Source organism: Salarias fasciatus, chromosome 1 (genome assembly GCF_902148845.1).
Source record: "Salarias fasciatus chromosome 1, fSalaFa1.1, whole genome shotgun sequence".
Lineage (NCBI taxonomy): Eukaryota > Metazoa > Chordata > Actinopteri > Blenniiformes > Blenniidae > Salarias > Salarias fasciatus.
Window position 1 is genome coordinate 11,394,819 of NC_043745.1, and position 21,461 is coordinate 11,416,279.

The 21,461-nt window shown below is 41.4% G+C and overlaps 1 protein-coding gene across 3 annotated transcripts in view; it reads left to right on the top strand.

Moving 5' to 3' along the window:
* Positions 1–21,461, top strand: part of adcy7 (adenylate cyclase 7) — a 63,279-nt gene that overhangs the window by 18,856 nt on the left and 22,962 nt on the right. For 2 of the 3 annotated variants that reach the window (XM_030088125.1, XM_030088121.1), the window contains exons 2-5: positions 10,105–10,844; positions 15,245–15,442; positions 15,542–15,706; positions 19,816–19,965. In XM_030088125.1, coding sequence (XP_029943985.1) covers positions 10,680–10,844; positions 15,245–15,442; positions 15,542–15,706; positions 19,816–19,965 — 678 coding nt within the window. In that variant the 5' untranslated portion in view covers positions 10,105–10,679. Of the gene's footprint in view, positions 1–10,104; positions 10,845–15,244; positions 15,443–15,541; positions 15,707–19,815; positions 19,966–21,461 lie in introns of those variants that run through there. The other variant, XM_030088124.1, reaches the window with a different exon arrangement.

Genomic DNA, 21,461 nt, shown 5'->3' on the forward strand with positions numbered 1-21,461 from the left:
TGTTAATGTGTTTCCACTGCAGGTGTCTGGCCTTTAGTGATCGAGGTACAGGATGCAGGTCAGACATCACAGCTGAAAGCTGGGGTTGTGGCGGCAATGTGGCACATCTCACACACACACACGATCACAGCAATGCATTCATTGTGATGGAAGAATTATGTAAATGGAAGCCCTATAAGGGTTTTATTACCACTTTGTGGGCTATTTGTGGCCTCTCTCGTCTGTCCTTCTCAAACACACAGTGTGTTTTAGGAGGAATACCATGTGGGGAATGCTTAATCCCTGCTTCATCAAAGGGCCTCATACAGACACTGCTGGCCGGCTGTAGCCTTTGTGCACTCCTGTGTGAACCCGTTTTCTGTTTGCCTCATTATTGTCTGGTGTTTAAAGGAATTTTTATACAAGCTGGCCAACAGTGAAAGTCAACCAGTGGAGCTATGGGTGCTTGTGCACCGTGAATCATGAGCACAGTTAAAACAACACCAATTATGACAGTAGATTGTAGAAAACATGCACCAGATGGCCCTGTCAGCAGCCAGAGCTTTATGGTAGCCTGGAAAATTACCATCATCATGCTGATCTGAAGCTGTCACCAGTTTCTGTTGCAGCAGCTCTGCGTGATATCTCCACTAGATTCTGCTTAGATGTGTAAACAACCCTGTGCTGCGCTGCCTGCAGATGTTGCGGTTTCTATTTGGATGCCAGTAGTAAGTTGACTGGCCTACTAAGGGATAATTATGGTTTTCTTATTGGTGGTGTCAGTGGTGAAAGGGGCCGGGCATGCAGCAGAGCCCTGCTGCTCCAGAGCTGCATGATGGACCGTGTCCAGTTACGAAACCTGAAATGGGGATGTGGTTGGCTACGACAGTTGGAAACAATGGTGTCTCTCACTGTGGCACATTCTTTCCTCTTGTGTTTTTTTTTTTTCTTTCCTCAAGTTTATTTCCAAAATATGAAAAATCCATGAAACTCATATTTCAATGTGCACAACTATTTTTTTTAAAGGTTTCATATTGTAGAAGCACACCAATCTGCAGTGGAATGGATTTTACTTGTGGACTATCTGAAGACTGAGACTTTCGTGACAGAAAGCGAGGGGCTCAAAGGCTTGAGATTAGTCCTGGGGACTGCTTACAAAAGTTGCTGATTTTGTGATTTGGTGAGGCCACTGATAAAATCAGTGCCTGTGAGTACATTTTTTTGTCAGGTTTTTGCAAGAGTACTTGGTTTTTCATTGGAATCAAACAAACAAACTCACATGTGAGCTATGTGTCAAGTGAAGACTCCAATCTGTCCCGAGAATGACTCAGATTTTGAACTGCTGTATGAAGAGGAAATTAATGTTAATTTCCAGCAAAAAAAAGAAAAAGAAAAAAGAACAAAGAACAAAGTATCCAGTTAAATAATACAACCTTTCTTCTTATATATTCCTCTAATTTCTGACTGTGCCTCCAATATGTCAAGAGCACTGAGAAAAACTGTTTGGCCACCCTTCTCCTTTGTGAGAGTCCAGGTGCTTTTTAGTCCCAATGAGCCCATGAGTAGGAAATGGCTTAGACTAATCCAATCACTGCTATTTCACTATTGGATTTGCTCCACGGTTGATACGTTTAGATCTAAATTCTGTGTATCTTTAAATCAATAAACTCCTCTTTGTGCTGCTGCTTGTGTCATAATGATGGCTTCACTGGTGCTGGTGGCGCGACGCGGCCCCAGCTTGTGGAAGTAAATGTGAAGCACTCGAGCAGTAACGCCCCGCTTCCGAGCACGTGGTGCTCCTGCTTGCACTTCCTGTATTTATTATAAGCAGTGGCATTTAAGGCTGAAATCAGCGACGAAATAGCATCCTGTTAATATTGTTAGGTATCAGCAGCTCCTCCTGGTGAACGCGCTTAATTCAATACCAGTAGACAGTACTGGGAGGAGACGAGGAGATATGGGAGAGGACGCTGTGCCTAATCTAATCTGCATGGTGCTTTTCTGTACATAAATCAGTCATTAGTTTATTGGAAAGCTTCTGTGAGCTTACATAGTTACTCTTAATCCTGCCTGAGCAGGTTGAAACTGTTCCAGGTGATGGGTGGAAATACCTTTTATAGATCTTGGTAGGTTTTGCAATTCATACTTTGGCTTAGAAGTAGTTACACTTAAGGACTTGATGTAATACAGACTCTGGCATGCGTCACACATTTATGAGCACATGGTTGTCAAATGATTGCACCACATTAATGGCACATACCCTGGCTTCACTCATGGCACTCAAAGTAGGAAACAGCAAGGCCGTATAAGCGGACATTTTCAAGACTTTTAAATCCACAACTAAATTCCATCCATCCATCATCTGTACTGCTGTTTCTAGTTCTACAGATCAGGTCACCAGTACATGACGCACTCATGGTCGAACATGCCGACCCATGTTCTTCTGTGTGGCCATCCAGCAAAATTTGAAATAAATTGTCACAGGTGCCCAGCTAAACGTCTATACAAACTTCTATACTTTATAAAGTGTATCATTTGAATTAAATTCTGGGTTGAACATTTCCTGATGGTTTATGAGATTTATGAGGAGAAAGATATTAAAATAATATTATAGTGATATCGATGCTGAAGCATACCTGCACTTTACATTCATGTTGATTCAGATCATCTGCAGATGAACAGCAGCAGTGATCTATTAAACAGTTATGACACAGAAAATCAAACTTCACAATAGCTATCCTTCTCCTTGTTTAATTTTGTGTGTTTCAGCGGTTTCGCATTGAAAGATGCTTCAGAGTTTTTGCTTACAGCAGTAGCTAAACATCAACCGTCCTCACATGAGTGGGTCAAGTGTATATTATCAAGATACCGGAAAGTATATTGCAATGTTTACTCTCTTTACTGCTTGGTTGCAGACAGTCAGCTTCACAGCACATGTTTGAACCCTTTGGTTTGGATTTCTTTTACCCAGGCAACCTTTAACCCCGAATTTGTGCTGTATGGGCTCAGAATGTGGTTCTCCTTCCTTTGACAGAGGTCACTCTTTGTCCCTTTTTTGTCCAGGCTTATTGAATGCCGACACAAAGGCGGCCATAAAAGCGGAGTGATTTGCTTTGGAAGGAGTCCTGCCTGTTTGCTCACTGTGAGAAGGCTTTGAATCGGGTGGAGGGTTGGTGAAGATCTGATCAGATCTTTAGATAAGCTCACTTTATTACCAATGAAGTGATTAATTGGCATAAAGAGAATGAGTTGGCCATTTCCTGCCTTTATTCACCAGTGAACCTTCAACTCTCATTTTAAGACCCTTGCAAATTAAAATAGTTTCAAAGCTTTTGGCCTTTAATAGGATTTGATGGACCATTAATGAATAACCTTCAAGCTGAAAAAAAAATCATTAAATGGGTTCAGATTCTGTATGAAATGGCCCAGAACCAAAATACCAGAGACTGCGTCACCATCCAAATAGTCCGGGGCTGCACTTTATCCAGAAGCTCTCCCATTGCTTCCTCTTTGAGGAGCTGTCTGGTGTTTGCAGGCAGCTGTGCAGACACCTACTCCAGCTTTGTTTCCTGAGAGGCTTCACGTCGTTCTGCGAGCGCATTGGCATAACATTAAGTGACAGTAAATGAAACTAAAACAGTTTTCTGTGGTCATTAATTTAAATGAAGTATCTGAGTCATGATTAATTGATTTTTTAATGTCCATCTTTCAGATGAAAATAATATTAACCGAGCAGCTCAGTGTTAATGTAAACATGAAATCACAGCTTACCGATTACTTCAATGATACATTGTATTTAAAAATGTTTGCAGTCTCTCAGTGTGCTCCAGTGTGTTTTACCACCCAGTCCTGTTTCCACATTCGCCGCAGTCACGTTGTCGTTACTGAAATACACGCATTGAGAGAGAGAGAGAGAGCTCCCAGCCTGTGTCGCACGTCACCTCCTCCTTTCTTTGACACAGCAACCGGTGCGTTCCTGCCGCTCTGAAGCAAGGGCTCAGTGACGTTAGTTGGTTTTTGTATGGCTGCCGTTCGAGGATTCAGTGACGCCAGTTTTACAATGGCGCTGTGCGATTCCCTCAGTTGCCAAGCTTTTCTGGTGAAAGACCTGGCAGTCAGTTCCCCGCTCGCTGAGAAGCTCTGCTCCATTGAGGTGCACATCCCTCCTTGTCTGTTCCTTTCGGCTCGGTGCGCCAGCACAGCAACAGGTCCCACAGCGCTGCTTTTTATCTTTTGCTATGGTAACTTCAGCAGCAGTGGCTGTAACATCTGGTGAATGGGCGCTCTCACAGTGTCGAACGACTGTCTGAATTCAGCAGGAGCATTGAGTTTTGAATATCTTTTTAAAGTTTTTTTTTTATTTCTTGTTCAAGTGCAGCCACAAAGGAATTACTTGGTAGCCTAGAGTCATATTGGCTTCAGTCCATCATTACTCCTCAGATCGTGTTTAGTCTTGTCACTTTGAAGTTACTCGGAGTGCTTGAGAAAATCTAACAAACCATAAAAGTCAGAGGATGGGGATTTAACAAAGCACCTAAATGAGGAGTTCTCGCTGAAAAGTTTTCTGGCCCAGAACCCAAGGATTTTGAATAAAGGTGCTTATTTTTTTTCTGGCATTGAGCCTCAATAAATACAAGCATTTTTTTTTTTTTTTTACTTTTATTTTATCTTCATATTTCAATAAAAATGTCTCATGTGATATCAGAATACTTAAATTGCTGATTTCATAAGAAAGTCTTATGAAATTAGTCATTTAATTTGTTTTTGAAGGCCTTTCAAATACATGGCACATTGAAGGACTTCTGCAGTACATCAGTCCACCAGGATATCAAACATCCTATAAACAGCCAGCGTTATGAGCATCCCATTAATTACCAGTTTGAATTGAGTCGTGCATATACTATCTAAATGTTTGTGAATTTTAGTCAAAGATCTGATGTTTTTTTTTTGTTTCTTTTTTTTGAGAAATTACTTCACAACGAAGGCAATTTTGTTTTTTTACTGAAATCTTTTGCTAACTTGTCTTCATGAGAGAAATGAGAGAATACCCATGTTGCTGTGGAAGAAGTTATTGTCATGACCTGGTGATGGAAAACCAGCAGTCTCCACCTGCTTCGTCATTTCACTACGCTTTGTTTGGGTGGAACAGGCTCCAAAATGCAGACTTCTTTACCTGTGTCGGGGTTTGCTTGTCTTTTTTCTCCATCTCCTGTGGTCTCTTCTTTCCTTTCATTTTTTTAACAGTCTCTCGTCTTCAGTCTGTCCGATACAGAGATTGACCGCTTCTTATTCTTTCCTGCAGTTCCAGGCTCCTCTCCTCCAGTCTTTTTTCCACCTCCTCCACCTCCTGCATGTGTTCTTCCTCCTCCTGGCCTTCTTCTTCTTCACCCTCCTGCAGTTGGATGTTCTCCTGCTGCCATTGGTTACCCTCCTCCCGCAGTCAGACATACTTTTCCTGCAGCTGCTTCTGTTCGCTTTGTAACCTGTTATCTTCAGACAGCTGCGCTGTCACTTTCTCCAGTTTCGTCTTTGTCAGATTTGCAAAACTCCTGCCAGTCGTGCTCGTCTTTGTGCTATTTGCATTTAGCAGCACTTGCAGAGATGCGTTGCTTGTCTGTTATCATGTATACCTTCATCCCGCTTTAAATTACAGTAATCCCAGTCGCTCTGCACATGCTCACTCCCTTGTGACGCACATACCGAAACAAGTGTTGGACTCGAGCTGAGACTATATACTTATTAGGAGCCGTAGAAGAATTGGGTATAATGAAAAGAATGGATGGATGGAAGCAAAAAATGTGGAACGTTTTAAAGGTGTAGCAACGAAGTTAATCGAGAAAGAAAGAAAATAAGCAGGAACCAGAATTTGTTTACGGTACACGTAAATATGTCACTTCTACCTCCTGTCCAATCAGAGCCCTTCACAATCCCCAAGTTATTTTAGAGGCTGGGAAGTGAATAAAGGCAAGTAGATGTGCTTTCCATGTAAACCTTGATTCAGAATTAATTATTCCCATGTAAATACAAAGGACAATACTTTGTTTCAGAATGATTTAATTCATAATGAATAAATGTGAATTAAAGAAAAACATCATGTAATGTTGGCCAAGCTCTCAAATTAATTCCATATCCTGCCAATACAATTAATACTATAGTTGATATCCATGATTTCATAGTATGTATCCACATGAACGAGACGAGAAGTATCCCATCCACTTTATACATGACACAAGGATGATGATCAGTGACCCCCATCTCGCCGTGCCCATCACCTTTAGAAAGACAGTGAACTATTGTAATCAACGGCAAATCATTGGTGCGCACATGCATGGGTGAATGTGATTAATAGTAATAAGCTTTTAGACTGCTGAAGTGGTGAAAATACACGTCATAAGTGAAACGTTTTCCTTTCAGGTTCAGTGACGCTCTCATATGAAAGCAGCTGCACCGGGATGCACAGTTACTTCCTCGTTAGGAACTCGCTTTGAGGTTTGTTCTTGAAACATAAAATATTGGACCAAACCCAGTGAAGAAAACTATCAGTAACGACTGGCATATTTCTGTCTCCACTCACAACTTGATAAATCTTTTAGAATGTGCTTTTTTCCCGTAGGTATAAATGTGGTTATGTTGTCATGGAAATTTAATGCTCCACCAGTTGCTGTGATGTTTGCATCAGAGCAACAGAAACAGGCGTGAACGTGAATCATGCAAACTAAAGACGAGCACCCTGACATGCACCTACAGGCTTTAAATAGATTTTTGAGACAGTTTTCTCTCCACATTCCACATATAGAGGTCATACGCTGGAGTCTTAACATTTCCAAGATAAAGCTGTTCTCCACTCCCGTGTGGACACACAGCCTGAGCACTTTTGAGAGCCGCTGATCTTTTCCAACTGGGTCTGTAATGAATCTGACAATCTTTCCAATTCAACCTTTTTTCAGAGACTCATCAATCAAATGCAATCAATCAAATTACCCTTGAATTCACAGTAAACGTGTTGGTAGAATTTCATCAAGTACACCTCAAATACAGTGCAGATAATATTGCTAAACACCTGAAGTTCTTCTTCTGCTGCCTTGACATTTAATGCTCTCAGTTCTTCAGCGTCGTGATTAAGCATCAGACGTTTCACATTCTGAACATTTTTCTTCCTTCCTTTCTTAAAAACGGCTTCCTATCCATCTGAACCAATTTGAACTCAATACTAAACAATCATTGTCATGTATCAGGCCGTCTCTCTGCTAAGAGCTTCAATGCCAAAAGCTCATTTAATTGTCAAAAAACACTTTATAGAAGAACTCTTCTGATGTTCTTGTAGTCATGTGTTGCACACAGCAAATTTTCCTGTGTTGAATTAACTCTGAAAGTGTTAAAGAGTGGTCTCATATATACACTTTTGTAGTGTTAAAATCTCAACACTGACCAGGGTTAATTTTCTAATACTGACACTCTGTAGAGTTATATTAATATTCCTCTCTGTTGACCAGTGTTCCTATTTAACTCTATACAGTGTTAATGCTTAGAATGAACACTTTAAAGTGTATATTTTAACACTTACATTTAACACTACAACAGTGTATATATGAGACCACTCTTAACACTTTCAGAGTTAATTCAACACTGGGAAATTTGCTGTGCACTTGTTCAGTTCTCCAATGTAAGCTTCATAATATCACCCCTTGCATTTTCTTTAAAACATTTTCAGTGTGATAGTCTCATACCTTATATATCCTAGACTCAACAAATTACACAAGTTCCACATGCATTATGTGCTTTACCCTTCAGGTGAAACATTCAGTATAAAAAAAAATAAGGTAAAATTAGTGTCTTTTGTTTCTCATAACTGGTGGAAACCGTGCAAATAAGAACGAACAGAATGAAAGAAATAGAATACTTTCCTTTATTATACAGTATTTTCTCAAGTAGGAAGGTAGATTTGATATCAAGATATCAGATTTTTTCCTTGAGATCTGCTCTTTGTTTGATAACAATCTGGCGTTCTTTCACCAGTACAAGTCTGTCTGGACGGCTTTATGCACTCAGTTTAGATTTCCCCGCTTTAGTTTCCACACTTCCCACTGACTTGTTCAGTACCGTGGGCTGATGAGAACCTTTACCTGGACTCCGCAATTCCCATACACGCAATCCTTAAAGTTCCCGACGCATTTATTCCTGCCTTGCTTGCCCATTGCGATGACATTTTTAGTAACGTGTGTGACAGAAAGCGAAACAGTGCAACACGCAGCTGCTCCCAGGTCTGAGATCTAAACATTGTGTTTAGTCGTCGTGTGGAGTAAATGACTCCCTCGATATAGAGCCACTAAACATCAATGCAGGTTTCCTTTCTTCCATCCCAGCTGGTTTTTATTGATGCAGGTTGAAGGCGGCGTGCCCCACTGCTGCAGTGGCCTTTGTTTTGTTTTGTTTTGTTTTTTTCCAGCTCTCTGATCGCCTCACTGATTTTACTGCCTTGAAACTGCCGGCGGTGTGATAATATGTGAAGCTGTTTGGAGCTGGCGAGATGCTGTTCAGTCCAGGCAAACAGGCTGTAAAGCAGTCGTCACACTCATGTACATTTTGGCTCGACTAACACTGAAGCATTGACCTTCGTTCACACACATTGTAACAGGGCGTCGTATATACCCTGGTTTTTCATGACCCTGGTTTACCCTCCTTTCAGTTTTTTTTTTTTTTTTTTTTTTTACGGCACATAACATCTGTTGCAGTTGCTATGCGAGAGAAGAAAATGAAGCAGCCTTCTGTACACAGTGGATAATTAAATGTAGGGAACGAGGTTTTTATTGACAGCAGTGCGAAGTTCATATTGTTTCTATTGATCTTGAAACCAGTGTCTCCTCCTCTGTCCCAGATGAGTATGTATAATACTTTTAAAAACGCTTCTAATACACAGCTGCATGCAAATTCTTTTCAGTGTAATTCTTGAGCAATCTTTATTTATGTTAATCTCAATGTGGTAGATTTTCTTCAGCTTCCTTGATCCTTTCTGTTGTCTCAGACTGTGGCGTCCTTGGATTGTTACTGTGTGGTTATGAGGACCCTCGCTGGACGGCCAGACAGCTTGAGCTGTTTAAAGAGAAAATCTCCATCACCAGTGCTTTTAGTAGATAATAACACAGAATGGAAGATTGTTTCACATCTACAACTGTTTTCAATAGTTAATTATGCAAACTTCAGCTGGATTATTTGTTCTTTCTTAGGTTTTTATGAATGGATAGAATGGATAGGTTGAAGGCACCCTAATTGATTCACCTTTGTAAAAAATATACTTATTTCAAAGTTAAAATGAGAAGTAAAATTTACATCGACACTCTATCCAGACAGGTTTTGATCTGGTCTTGGTAATACTGATTGAAAAATGAACCAATCCAGTACTTTCTTTCTTTCTTTTTTTTTTTTTTTTTTTTTTTTGATCCATTACGCTCCTTGAGAAAATGAAGACCAAAGGCCTTCGTCTTGTTTACATGTGTGGTTGTCAGTAATAAACACTGATTGTTCTCTTGTTCTCCTTGGTTTGTGTGTGAGTTGTCTACTTTTATGACTCTAACCTCAGCCTGGAATCCGTCTCGACTGGGTAGTGAGATGCTTTGTGTGTGTGTGTGTGTGTGTGTGTGTGTGTGTGTGTGTGTGTGTGTGTGTGTGTGTGTGTGTGTGTGTGTGTGTGTGTGTGTGTGTGTTTCTCTTCATGATGTGGTATTATTCAGCTAATGACTCCTAATGCAAGCTGCTCTCACTCCCCAGTGCAGCTATCATTACAGCTACTTCCCATGGAAGTTGTGGCCAAACTGAGGCAGGGCCTTGGGTAGAAATAGGGCTTCCTGGATTTGGAAATTTGCGTGGTCCAGGTATGAGTAAGGTTGTGCTCACCAGACTTTCCGGATATTTGCATCTTGCTCCCACAGTATTCCCATTGAGTCACCTTAAATTTCTGATTACTGGCGTTCTTCTTGTAGCAGTTAGTTTACCAAAAGTCCCCTTGAGCAATAATTTATTTAGATTGAGGCGTTATCCAGGTCTGAAAGATTGTATCAAGTGTTTTTTGTACTGTGTATGTGTGTGTGTGTCAGTGTTTTATTTTCTTATCTTCTCTCCTCATTCCAGGTGCCTGTGGAGACACATCGTTGCCCCGTTACTGCCTGAATCCCGGTGGGATCCTCGTTGACCGTCGTTGCTCCCCCCGTCAGCTCCTGTTCTCCTCCTGCTCTTCCTTCATACCCCTCTCTCCTCCCCCTTCAGAAAGGAGAAAAAAACAAAACAAAACAAAAAGAAAAAGTGCTCCCCTCCTACTGTGTGTCTCCCTGTCTCGGGCTTATTGCTCAAACCCTCTGAAGAGAGCAACACAGTCGCTGGCAAAGGATGAAGCGGGTCTGCTTGCCAACGCCAGACAGAGGATAGAAGACACAAAAGGCCTAGCGAAGTGTAGAGAGACTGCGAGCGGGACTGAGAGGACAACTAGAGCACAGTGCCACTACAAAACAGAGGGAAGCAACAACAATCAAGATGCTGCGCCGAAGGAAAGACACAAGTTTCACTTGAGCGTCATGAGGTAGCGAGGACCTACAAGCATTTCCAACTGTGGACCTCTTTTATTTTTCTCACCGCCCCCCACAAACCTCCGGCTTACCAAACTGTACTTGGAGACGTCTGCTATGCCTGTGTGAGTAGAGTTAGTAGCCATGCCAGCCAAGGGAAAGTACCTGTTGAATGAGCAGGAGCTGAAAAATGAGGCGCTGTACCGCAAGTTTTCCTGCATCAGCCAGTATCAGCCGCTGGTGCTCCTGCTGGGCCTCTCCATGCTCTCCTGTGGAATCCTCCTCATCCTCTTCTTCGCCCTTCGACTGGTGAGTCCTCACACGCCCACGCTTGGTCGAAAAGCAACCACAACAGTTATTAAGGATGGTTTGAGCACCGCAAAGACGAAAAAAGCAAATGTAACATTATTCTTCACCTCTGACTGCAGGTTTGTCTTCACGCTTATAAATCTTCCTGTCAGAAAAATCTGACGCCTGAGGAAAGAGAGGCTTGTGTGGAGTCTTGTACATGAATGATGAATATTTAATGCCAGAGGCAACAATGAATTCATTAATAGCTTATAGAAGAAAAAAACTGCTTATTTGATCATGATTTTGAGGCTTTATTATGGAAAACTCTTGTATTATTTTCCCTTTAGTCTTTCAAATAAAGATAAACATCTTTTGTTTGTGGATTGGCAATAAATAAGGCATCTGTCTGCACCTTGAACTTAAAAAAAAATTCTCCACGATAATTTTCATCTTAGTGGAAAATAACCAAAACATGAATCACTAAAAGAAACGATTACCTGTTGCAGGCCTTCTTTCTGGAAAGAAGTCTTCGTGTTATTAAGTGAACCTCTGCAAATGGACAGAGTTCGAGAGCACAGCCTGTCCCATTCAGCAGCTGCAAAGCCTTGACAGGAGAAAGGGAAGCAGGTTTATGAAGGGTTGAATCAAACATGAGGGGTTGTAGATACGCTACATAAAAGGGTTCGGAATGTTATTGTGAGGGCATGAACCACGCACGCTGCACTGTTGACATCAGATACAGAGGATATCACCTCGGTGACACAACAACACACTGTGATTTAATACCGTTTCCTTTAAAAAAAACACAGTACAATGGCTGGTAAATTGAGAGGAAAACACTGAGTGTGTTAAATATGTGTTAAAATCTCGTTGAACAGGGTTCGTGTTTCATGCAGTCTCCGGCTCTCGTAATCACAACCCGGGTCAGCGATGTGTTATTCTCTCCATCTGTAGTTGATGAAATTATCAGTAAATTAATGACACTGAAACGCTCCTCGATCTACGTAATTACCAACTGTGATGCTCGTGATAAGAAGGCTCATTTTCAAGTGCCCGGTTTAGATATTAGCTTCCACAGTTGAGAAGATCAATAGTAATAACATCTCTGGGCTGGGGCAATAGTTTCCCATGCACATGCACACTTCGCCTGAACAAACAGCTTTGAATAAGACACATTATAAAGAATCAATCGACCCCACCACAAGGACAATCTTCATCCGTGAATACCACAGTTTATACAACTTAAATTTCTTTTCTCTGTTTAATGTTTGTGTGTTATGGTCAACACAGAAGGTTCCACTTCACTTCACTTGCCTGTTCTGCTATTCCCCGTCTAATTTTGTCTGTTCCATGTCTCTCTCCTTTTATTGTATGTAAATAGATAACTGTGGCTCTCCACAGAAACAGAGTATTCACTTAATCCATGGTTCAAAATTTGAATTTCAAAAAACTATGACAGAATATTTTTGGACATTTCTGGAAAAAGTGAGTACCGACATTCAGGAAGCTTCAAACACAAAATCCATGAAATCAAAGTTTTCTGCAGCCAAAGTCACTTCATTGGTTCAAGTTTCATTGGAAAAAATTAGTTTATTAACAGTAATCACCTTTCTGTGGTGGACTGGTGATGGGTCAATGATGCCTTTCCTCAAAAGCAGCAGTTAACTCCTGACCCCAGGCTTAATGAATCAATGGATGGACGACCAGATCAATAAACATACTTAATACCTGCACCTCAGGTTTTCTTGTTTTAGGGTGTATCAAACAGTTTGTTTTTTTTTAATCTTTGCAGCTGTAATGATGTCCAAAGAAAACTGTATGAAGCAGGAAAAGGTTGAAATTAAAAACAGACCTGTTGTGTTTTTGTAGTCTCTCAGTGGTTCTAAGAGGATTCATCAGTCAGTCCATCAGTGTTTTGAAGGCACCGTGTCACAATAATGTCTTTATGAAGTGAGTTATTATGACGTTGTGGTCAGTTTGAATTCAGTTGACCATGAAAATGTGAAAAAAAAACCTGTCTTTTTCCACAATGGCTACATAAACGAAGCCCTCAAACATCACTGCGGAAGTGGAGAAGCCTGAATGAGTCTGTGATTGTGTAACTGTTTGAATGCCAAGGATGGCATTGCTAAAATAGAAGTGCATATTTCTTTTTGCTTTATCTGGATTATATAATAGGACAGAGGAAACACACGTAAGCAATCAAGTGCATGTTCCATAGAACAAATGGCATTTTTCTGTCGGGCATTTTTCTCTGCTGCCTCTTCACACAGAAAGATCGGAGGTCATGTTCAGCTCCAGAGTGCTCAGAATATGCTCAAAATACTTGAACTCCAGTCTCTTCACTGAAGCACAATCTCCTGGTTGAATACACGACTCTGCTGCAGGCAAAATTTAGCTTCATGTGCTTTGTTTCAAATATGAAAAGAAGAAAATGAATCCAGAAGGAGCTGGGGAATGAAATGGTGGTTAAAACAATGCGGCTGTCAGTTTGCAGAGGGTATAATTGTGCCTCCGACTGCGACAGGAAAAGGCAGGTATTCATTGACTTCATGCTGATCTGCTCGGTTGTGTTGATTTTGGCGGGGTGGCAGACGGCGGTTCACTCCATCAGTCCGGCTGGGCGTACGGTCCTGTCACTGTAGATTGTGTTACTTTCTCCCTGCTGGAAAAACCACCCTAACCTTCCTCCTATTGTGCTGCTGCTGACGTCCTGACACGCTCCCTTATTCTTATGTTTCACACTCAGACAATAGCTCCGTCCCTCATGTTTACATGGTGCATGTGCACTCGCGTGCACTGATTTCATATCTCGCACACACACGCACACCCTTTGCAGTCCTGTGATTTTCTTGTCTTATTTTCGCATCAAATATGCAAAATGTGCTCACTCCCTCGCTCCATCACTCACTGCTTCCCTCCTTTCTTCTCAGCTGTCTCTCCCGCACACACAGTTGCCGGGGGTACAGAGTAGTTGGGAGAAAATGTTTGAGCTGGAGCTTGTATAACAGTGTTGTTAAATGCAAAGGAGGGGCAGGATGTCGCTTGGAGGTTGGGGGCCGGCCACCGGTGTCAGAAAGTCACTGTCAACTTACATAACTCCTCTTCAGCTGTGGACGTTGGGCGGAGAGCAGCACTGAGGGGGAAACTAGCAGGACGGGCGTAAAGTGCCACTTGGACCTCCGTTCTCCTTCCTGGGTTTGATGAAAGGACGGTTTTTAAGCAGTCTGTAGTTTGGATTCTTTTAATGTTATCTAAATATAGCGAGTTTACACGTGAGCCGTAGGAGGAATTCTCTGGTGTGTGTATGACACTCAGTGTAATTGTGCCTCTCATAGATGACTGTTGTTTTGTTACCGAGTGTATTTTTCACTCACCGGCGACAAATGGTGCAAGATTCAAAAGTGGGGGGTATGAAAATTAAAGACGTAACCATAAGTCAAACATATAGATGTGTGGCAAGTGTGGAACGTCACGATAGTATGTAGTCTTGTTGAGTCGCCAGTTGGTGTAAGATAATTGCTCTTTTTCTGCCTACAAAAAGGTTTTGTCAAGACTCACAGCTACACAGGGAGCGGGAAATGCTTTAGTCCACATTTGGCCTTTTCCAGTGCTGCCATGGTTACCAGAAAGCTCCACATACAATGCAGAGATGGCCTTCTCCTCGCAGAGATCTATTAACACTGACTTTGTGCGTCTGTCTCACTCTTGAGCCCTCCTTTAACCCCTTGTTTTCCCTCGTGTCCTCCCTCCATCTCCTACTTTCTCTCCCACTCACATCAGGAAAACACCCGTGCACGTTTGCTCAGACATGGTTCTGGCCTACGCTCGTGCGTGTGACATTTTCTAGACAAACGCACTGACGAGCGGGCTCCTTGTTGAGCACGGAGCCCGATCGCACCGTCTGTCCACTGTACGGTAATTCAATCAGGAAGACGGTGGCCTGGAGCGCGCAGGACAGGGAGCAGAAGCAGATGTGAATGAAAACATTCTGTAATCCTGCAGAAGCCGCAGTGCTCAGGCTAATAATCACTGTCTCTATGGAGCGTCATATTCTTGTTTGACCCTCGGGTTTAACAGCACAAGTCCACCAGTAACAATTAAACAGAGCGCTGCTGAATATACTTGGTTATTATTCGGTAAGTCAGACCCAATTGTGACAAATCACACAAATATTGCAGCATTTGATACTGGTGTCCCTTCAACTCATGTAAAACTCTTTAAAAAATAATTAAAAAAAACATATAATGTCTTGTGAAAAGGCGCCAGAGTGAACGTTAACAGCAGGGGACCCACATGTGGATTAAGAGTTATTCATCCACGTTGGGCTGGCAATAACCCAACAAACCTGTGTGATGGTGCGACTGTAATGAAATGTGTGTTTATTTTTCTCTCCCCGGCCGCCGCCGCCGCTGCAGAGAGCAGAGGAACATTGTGCCTTTGTGAGCGTGGTGAGCGGCAGCCTGTGTGTGTTCCTGGCCGTGTTTGTGCTGGTGTGCACAGACATGCTCTCGCAGCGATGGAGGGGCGTGCTCGGCCTGCTCGTCTGGGCCACACACCTCACCCTGGGGTACACCTTCATCTTCAACGGCCCCGTGGTCTTGCCTTGGGACCAGGTAAACCTCCGCTCTCGGCTCGGCTCAGATCGGGGGAACATTTGACTTTTTGAACACATGCGTGGATGAATGACTGAATTCCTTCCTTTATGTTTCCAGGTGCCTTTTTTCCTCTTCATCATCTTCACGGTGTACACCATGCTGCCGTTCCAGCTGTGGTACGCCGTGGTGTTGAGTGTCATTTCCTCCCTGTCCCACATACTGGCCCTCACGCTCCGCCTCACGCTGTACAGCAGTGAGACCCGTCCCTATCTCGCCCACCAGGTAAAACCATTTCATCTAAAATCTTTTTTTGTATAAAATCATTGGTTTGTGTAATTTTTAATTTGTGTCACATAAACTGTAGAGGGAAGGATTTTTATATATTTGTGCGTTATGAAATGATTGAGATTGTTTTCTCAACTGCTTTATTTGTTTATTGCATCCTGTGAACCTTCATTCTCCCTAATGGTCGCCTGTTCAAATGTGATTTAGTGGCGTGGCACACACTTTTCTTCAGCTGTGTAATGACTTGGGAAGTCAGAAGACCGGCGCTTTGTGAGCAATATCGTTTTAATCTTGTCTGATGGAGGATTCCAGCTGCTTGTTTAATGACGCAGCAAATGTTTTCTTGGTGAATGATTTAAGCTGCAGGAAGGCCGGAGTAGCACCCAGGTTCTTCTACTATGGACTCATGCACACGTCCTGAATACAGTGTGTGGTTTACCGTTACATTCCATTTTTTTTTTCAAGTTACTTTTAAACAAAATCTAAGCTTTTTTGGAATTGAGGTTAATGAGAATAATTTATATTATTGCCAGTTTGGGGCTCAAATCCATGGAAGTCATAAACTCTGCTTTGTAATTTCAGGCATTTTTAAACAAGATCCAGAGATCAGGTGGTCCGTCCTGTAAGCTGAGAAACAGATGCTTCATTTAGCAGCTTCACGAAACTTAAATTTACTTCAATTCAGGAGAGTTACTCAAACCCCTGTTTTGCACTGACTTTTAAAATGTGACAGTATGAAAGATAACTTGTTACCAGAACCACCTGGATCACAAACCTGTAAAAAAAAATGACCAAAACAAGAAAAAAAAGAGGAAACACTTTACTTGAAGCACCTGCTATAACACATTATAAGTTGTTATAAACACTCATAAATGGTCACAATGCTTTATAACCCACTATGCGGCATAGGGTTAGGGTTAGGGTTAGGGTTAGGTGCTGATGTTATAAAGCATTGTGATCATTTATGAGTGTTTATAACTATAGTTATACAGTGCTAGAATGTACTTATATGTGTTATATATATATGTGTTATACAGGGGTGCTTCAAGTAAAGTGTTACTAAAAAAGACCTCCCAGAAACCCCCAAACAGCAAAAAAAACAACACAAAACAAAAAAACTAGCCAACGTCATCAGTTGAGACCAGATCGTTCAGTCTTCACATTCCTTCAGGAACACTTTATCCTGGCTCCTGCAACCCTCAGTCCTCCCACAGGAGTCAAAACATCACATTTCCAGACAATTTTCTGTTAAATTGCAATTCCATCATGCTAGTTTCCCTTCAGAAAACTTTATAACAATTTAAAATAAAAGTCATAAAAGTTTCAAATGTTTTAGTTATTTTGTAAGTTTCTCTTAAAATTTCGTTCTCCTGAGTAATTTCTGCAGATTCTTGGGGTCCGTGCATTCTCCATATGAACAGCTGTTCTCTTTCCCAGAGCTGTGAGAAGACAGTAATGTCTTTACTTTCCTTTGTTTGGGGTTTCTCACAGATTGTTCTTGAAACATCATCAAGAACGTTGTTCTCATGTTTGATCTGACAACTGTTGTGTGACTGGTCTGAAATTGAAAGTGAGTATGGTTAATAATGGAAAGATTCTCAGAAGCTCTGCACCACTCGTGATTTATTTTGTTATGCTGGACAACAAAAAAAAAATAATCTGTTGTCATGAAGTATGTCTCCAGCTTCAATGCACAGAGGTTAGCGCTCCTGGGGCCTCGTTTATCGACCATGTGTACACACATGAGAGCAAACGAACATTCCCACGCAAAGTATGGAATTTATCAACTTATCGTGATACTTAGGAACGTGTGTACAGAAGTACAACTGTGACCATGTTAACACATATAATCTAGTGGTACAATAGTGAAATGCAGCTGATTTATTTGCTGAGAGCACAGGTCAGGAGATAAGTGTGCAGATTTATTTACTTATTTATTGTTTGTGGGGCCTGCTGTGAGTTCAGTGACACAATGACAAAATCCAAGGATATAAGTTACGTTTGACACAGAGACTTATATCCAGTGGCAGGATGGTAACCTTTTTAGGTTGTAAACTGGGGTTCAATTCCCATTAAAGCATTTTTTTTGGGAGGAAAAATTTTAAAAAAGGAAAAAATGTTGGAATCATCCTGTGATTTAAGTACTATATTGAAGCAAGAGACAAGAAGAACCGAAGCTATCCAAGTGCACATCCAGCTCCTGCCCACTCTGTGATTTCTGGCACGGACTTTAATGTCAAACCTTTTTTTCCTTCTTGTGGCGATCTCCCCTCTGACCCAACAGCATTAACTGCAGTGGTTACCTTATCCCAGGCAGCATTTCTCCTTTTGTTGCTTTTCCGAACATTAAATGTACCAAACAATGTTTTATGATTTGTTTCAACTTCACTGACAAGTATTTCAGAAAAGTGCCTCTTTTTCACCTCTTTTCCATGATTCTGCAAGGTGAGGAAAATCAATCTGTATAAAGAGGCGTATTGTTGTCAAATATAGTTCATTGGAGGTGTTTCTGAAAGCAAATGATCCTGAAAATGCACAAGCATGGTGATTTAGTGGGTGTCGGGTTCGTTTCGCAGCGCAACATCCATGCAAAAACAAACACTAAATTAAATAGAATTAGCCTTTTAGATAAATAAAAATAATAATATAATAATAACCTAAAATATTACAATTAAACGAAATAAAAGTCAGCATTAAAAATGAGAATTGAGTAACAGCCCAGTTATCTGGCTACTTACCCGTTTAAGGTGGAAAGCCATGTTGTTGTGAAGTGATATGAAAGGACACAACTTGCATTTGACTTTTTTTGGATCATCTTTGACTCGGTCTGAAGTTTCGTTTTGTTTTGGGGTTTTTTTCAGCATTTTGAACCTTTTAAAGTTAAGCCAAATCATCACCGAGATGCTGCTCTGTGACGGAGCTCTGCGCAAAATTGGATTGTGCCACTCACCATGGGGGTTCATTCACAAACACTAAATAGATAGAATATTGAATAAAAGTACAAGTACATTTATCCACAGTGTATTTGATAGGCTAACATGTATATCAAATAGGATTTATAGCATGTTTATTTGGAAAAAACAAGCAATTCTATGTAAAATCAGTCATTCAGCACCCCCATACAGCTGTCATGGAATGGTCCTCGTTTCATAACCACATTTTGCGATGCTTCGACTACATGATTGGCAGTCGAATCAGGCCCCTTTGAACGAATCATCGAATCGTCGAAAACTTGAGAACACCCCTACTAAATATATTTTGTAAGACACAATTTTAAACTTTTTCCACAGACAGTTGATAAATGAGGCCCTCTGGTCCAGGAGGGTCACAGTCCTGCATGGTTTCAGTGTGTTGTGCTACGACAAACCTGCGACATGAGGGACTTATTCTCGTGTTTTCTGCAAAGCTTCATGATTTCACATTTGTTAGATTCAGATCTGCTGGAGCAAGAAGACAATGCAAACATGCAGGCTCAGAACCAGGTGGATAAGAAGTCTGCAACAACTGAAAAATGTCTTTTTCTGTAGTTGGTGAGAACAAAGTTAGCTTGGCCCAGGACATTTCATGCTTCATCCAAAGCTGAAGTGCAAATCTCATGGGAGGAGATGAAAAGAAAAAGAAAGTGCGTCTGGGTGGTTTGTCCGCATTAACCACGCCCACTTCAAGCTTCTGATAATCATCATACAAAGGGAACGAGCTGTATGAACTCCCAAACCACTGTGTGAGATCATAATGACGTCATGTCTTATTGCATTCCTGGGAGTTGAAACGGTTTCTCTTTTTGGTTTTATGCAGCAAAGTTTCAAGGAGATTTTTACACATGTGAAAACTTCACACTAGATCCCTAATAATTAGCATTACTGCATGTCAAACATGTTCTGTAAATGTCTTGCAAATTATGTCAACATTTCTTCCATTTTGCAATATTTTATTGTAAACATCAGTAACAAATCAACACAGGTGACCATACGAATGTTTAACAAGTGTTTCCATTTCTAACACTTTAACATATCTCCCTCTCTCTCTCTCTCTCTCCCTCTCTCCCTCTCTCTCTCTCTCTCTCTCTCTCTCTCTCTCTCTCTCTCTCTCTCTCTCTCTCTCTCCAGCTGCTGTCCAATGCGGTGGTGTTTCTGTGTGGCAGTGTGGTGGGGGCCTTCCATAAGGTCCTGATGGAGAAAACCCTGCGGCAGACTTTCCAGGACACTCTGCGGTGCCTCAGCATGCGGATGAAGCTGGAGATAGAAAAGCGGCAGCAGGTTAGTTTCGCAGAGCGGCTGTTAGAGGCTGTTCCTTTATGAGCTGGAAGCACAGAGCAACAGCTGCGTTTTGCCCCCAAAAATAAAATGACATTCATTATTATGGAGCGTTGATATACAGTATTGTTTCCAAACCTCTTAGAAGATTGGCAGCAAAAGCAAAAAGTGATTCAGTGTCTAAATATGTACAAATGTAAACCTATCATTTAGTGTTTGGTCCCTCTAGATCAGAGTGAGAGGAAACATGTATTTTATCCATGGTGTGACTATTTTTCAGTGCATTTCCTGCACTGAAAACCTCACTAAGCATAAACCAACAGTAGAAAGAGGCAAATGATGGAAATAGCTAATTCGTAATGGTTAATGCCGGACTCTTATAATTTTATTTTGTTTTTAAGCTTCGCCCTTGGCTGGCCTCCTATTGACTCTCCCATGAATGTTTTCATTGCGACTAACAAATCCGTCTCAAATTAGATTTTTCTGTGATGCCTTTTAAATTAGATGCATCTGCGCTGACTTGCTTCGACTTCAGAGGCCGTTTTAAAACAATTTTCTCCCTTTTATGATTTGTTTTGACTGTCGCTTAGTATGGGGCATAAAGAAAGCTGACAGGGAAGCTGCGGCGTTGCCTGGCAGGGCCAAAAGGAATGATATAATCATTAACATTTAAACCTCATGTTGCATTGGAACCCGGGGGCTGGAAAAAGGGAGAGTGAGCGGTACACAAAACGACAAACTCACATTGTGTTCCCACATTAGTTTCAGCTGGAGACTGTTATGTTCCTCCAAAATGTTTGCTGGCGAGGTGTAAAGGATGTGAAAATTGTCTTCAAACCCTGTGATGTTCCTTTTTGTCAAAATAATAATGTTCTGGGAGCTGGTTCAACCTTTTTACACCCCAAACTTCACCATAAATTAAGTAAATGTGGCTCTGCACAGGAAATACTTTCTTTTCATAATGAATGTGTAGTTTGCATAATAATATAATGTACAGATGCAGGCTGGCAAGTAATGTTTAGAGAGCGCCATGTCACACACCCAGCCAGCACTTATCAGCCATCTCAGCAAACATCACTTTATGGCAGTGGATGTTTTTCATAATGAAAGTCTGTGAAGAGGACTGTGAATGGACGAAGGCTGCAGCGCACACACACACGGACACACAAAGATTGCTTTGGGTGAGTCTCTCCGACCTCTCCCACATTCGTTTGCACATTAAAAAGGATGATTTGGTTCCACAGATCACTGACGTTACACTCTCTGAAATACTGTAGTCAATATGCGGATTTGCTTTTCATCTTTTTCTTAATTTTAAAAAGAAAAACTGAGAGGCTTATGTCAGAACAAATTCACTTCTTCAAATGAACTTTCTGTGCTGTTTCATTCTCTGGAGTCCTTGAGATGTCTTCATGTCCTGGACCTGATCCAGAAACACTCCGGGGAAATAAAACGACTTGTGATAACACATTTTGCTTCCTCTAGAAAGCCACATGGAA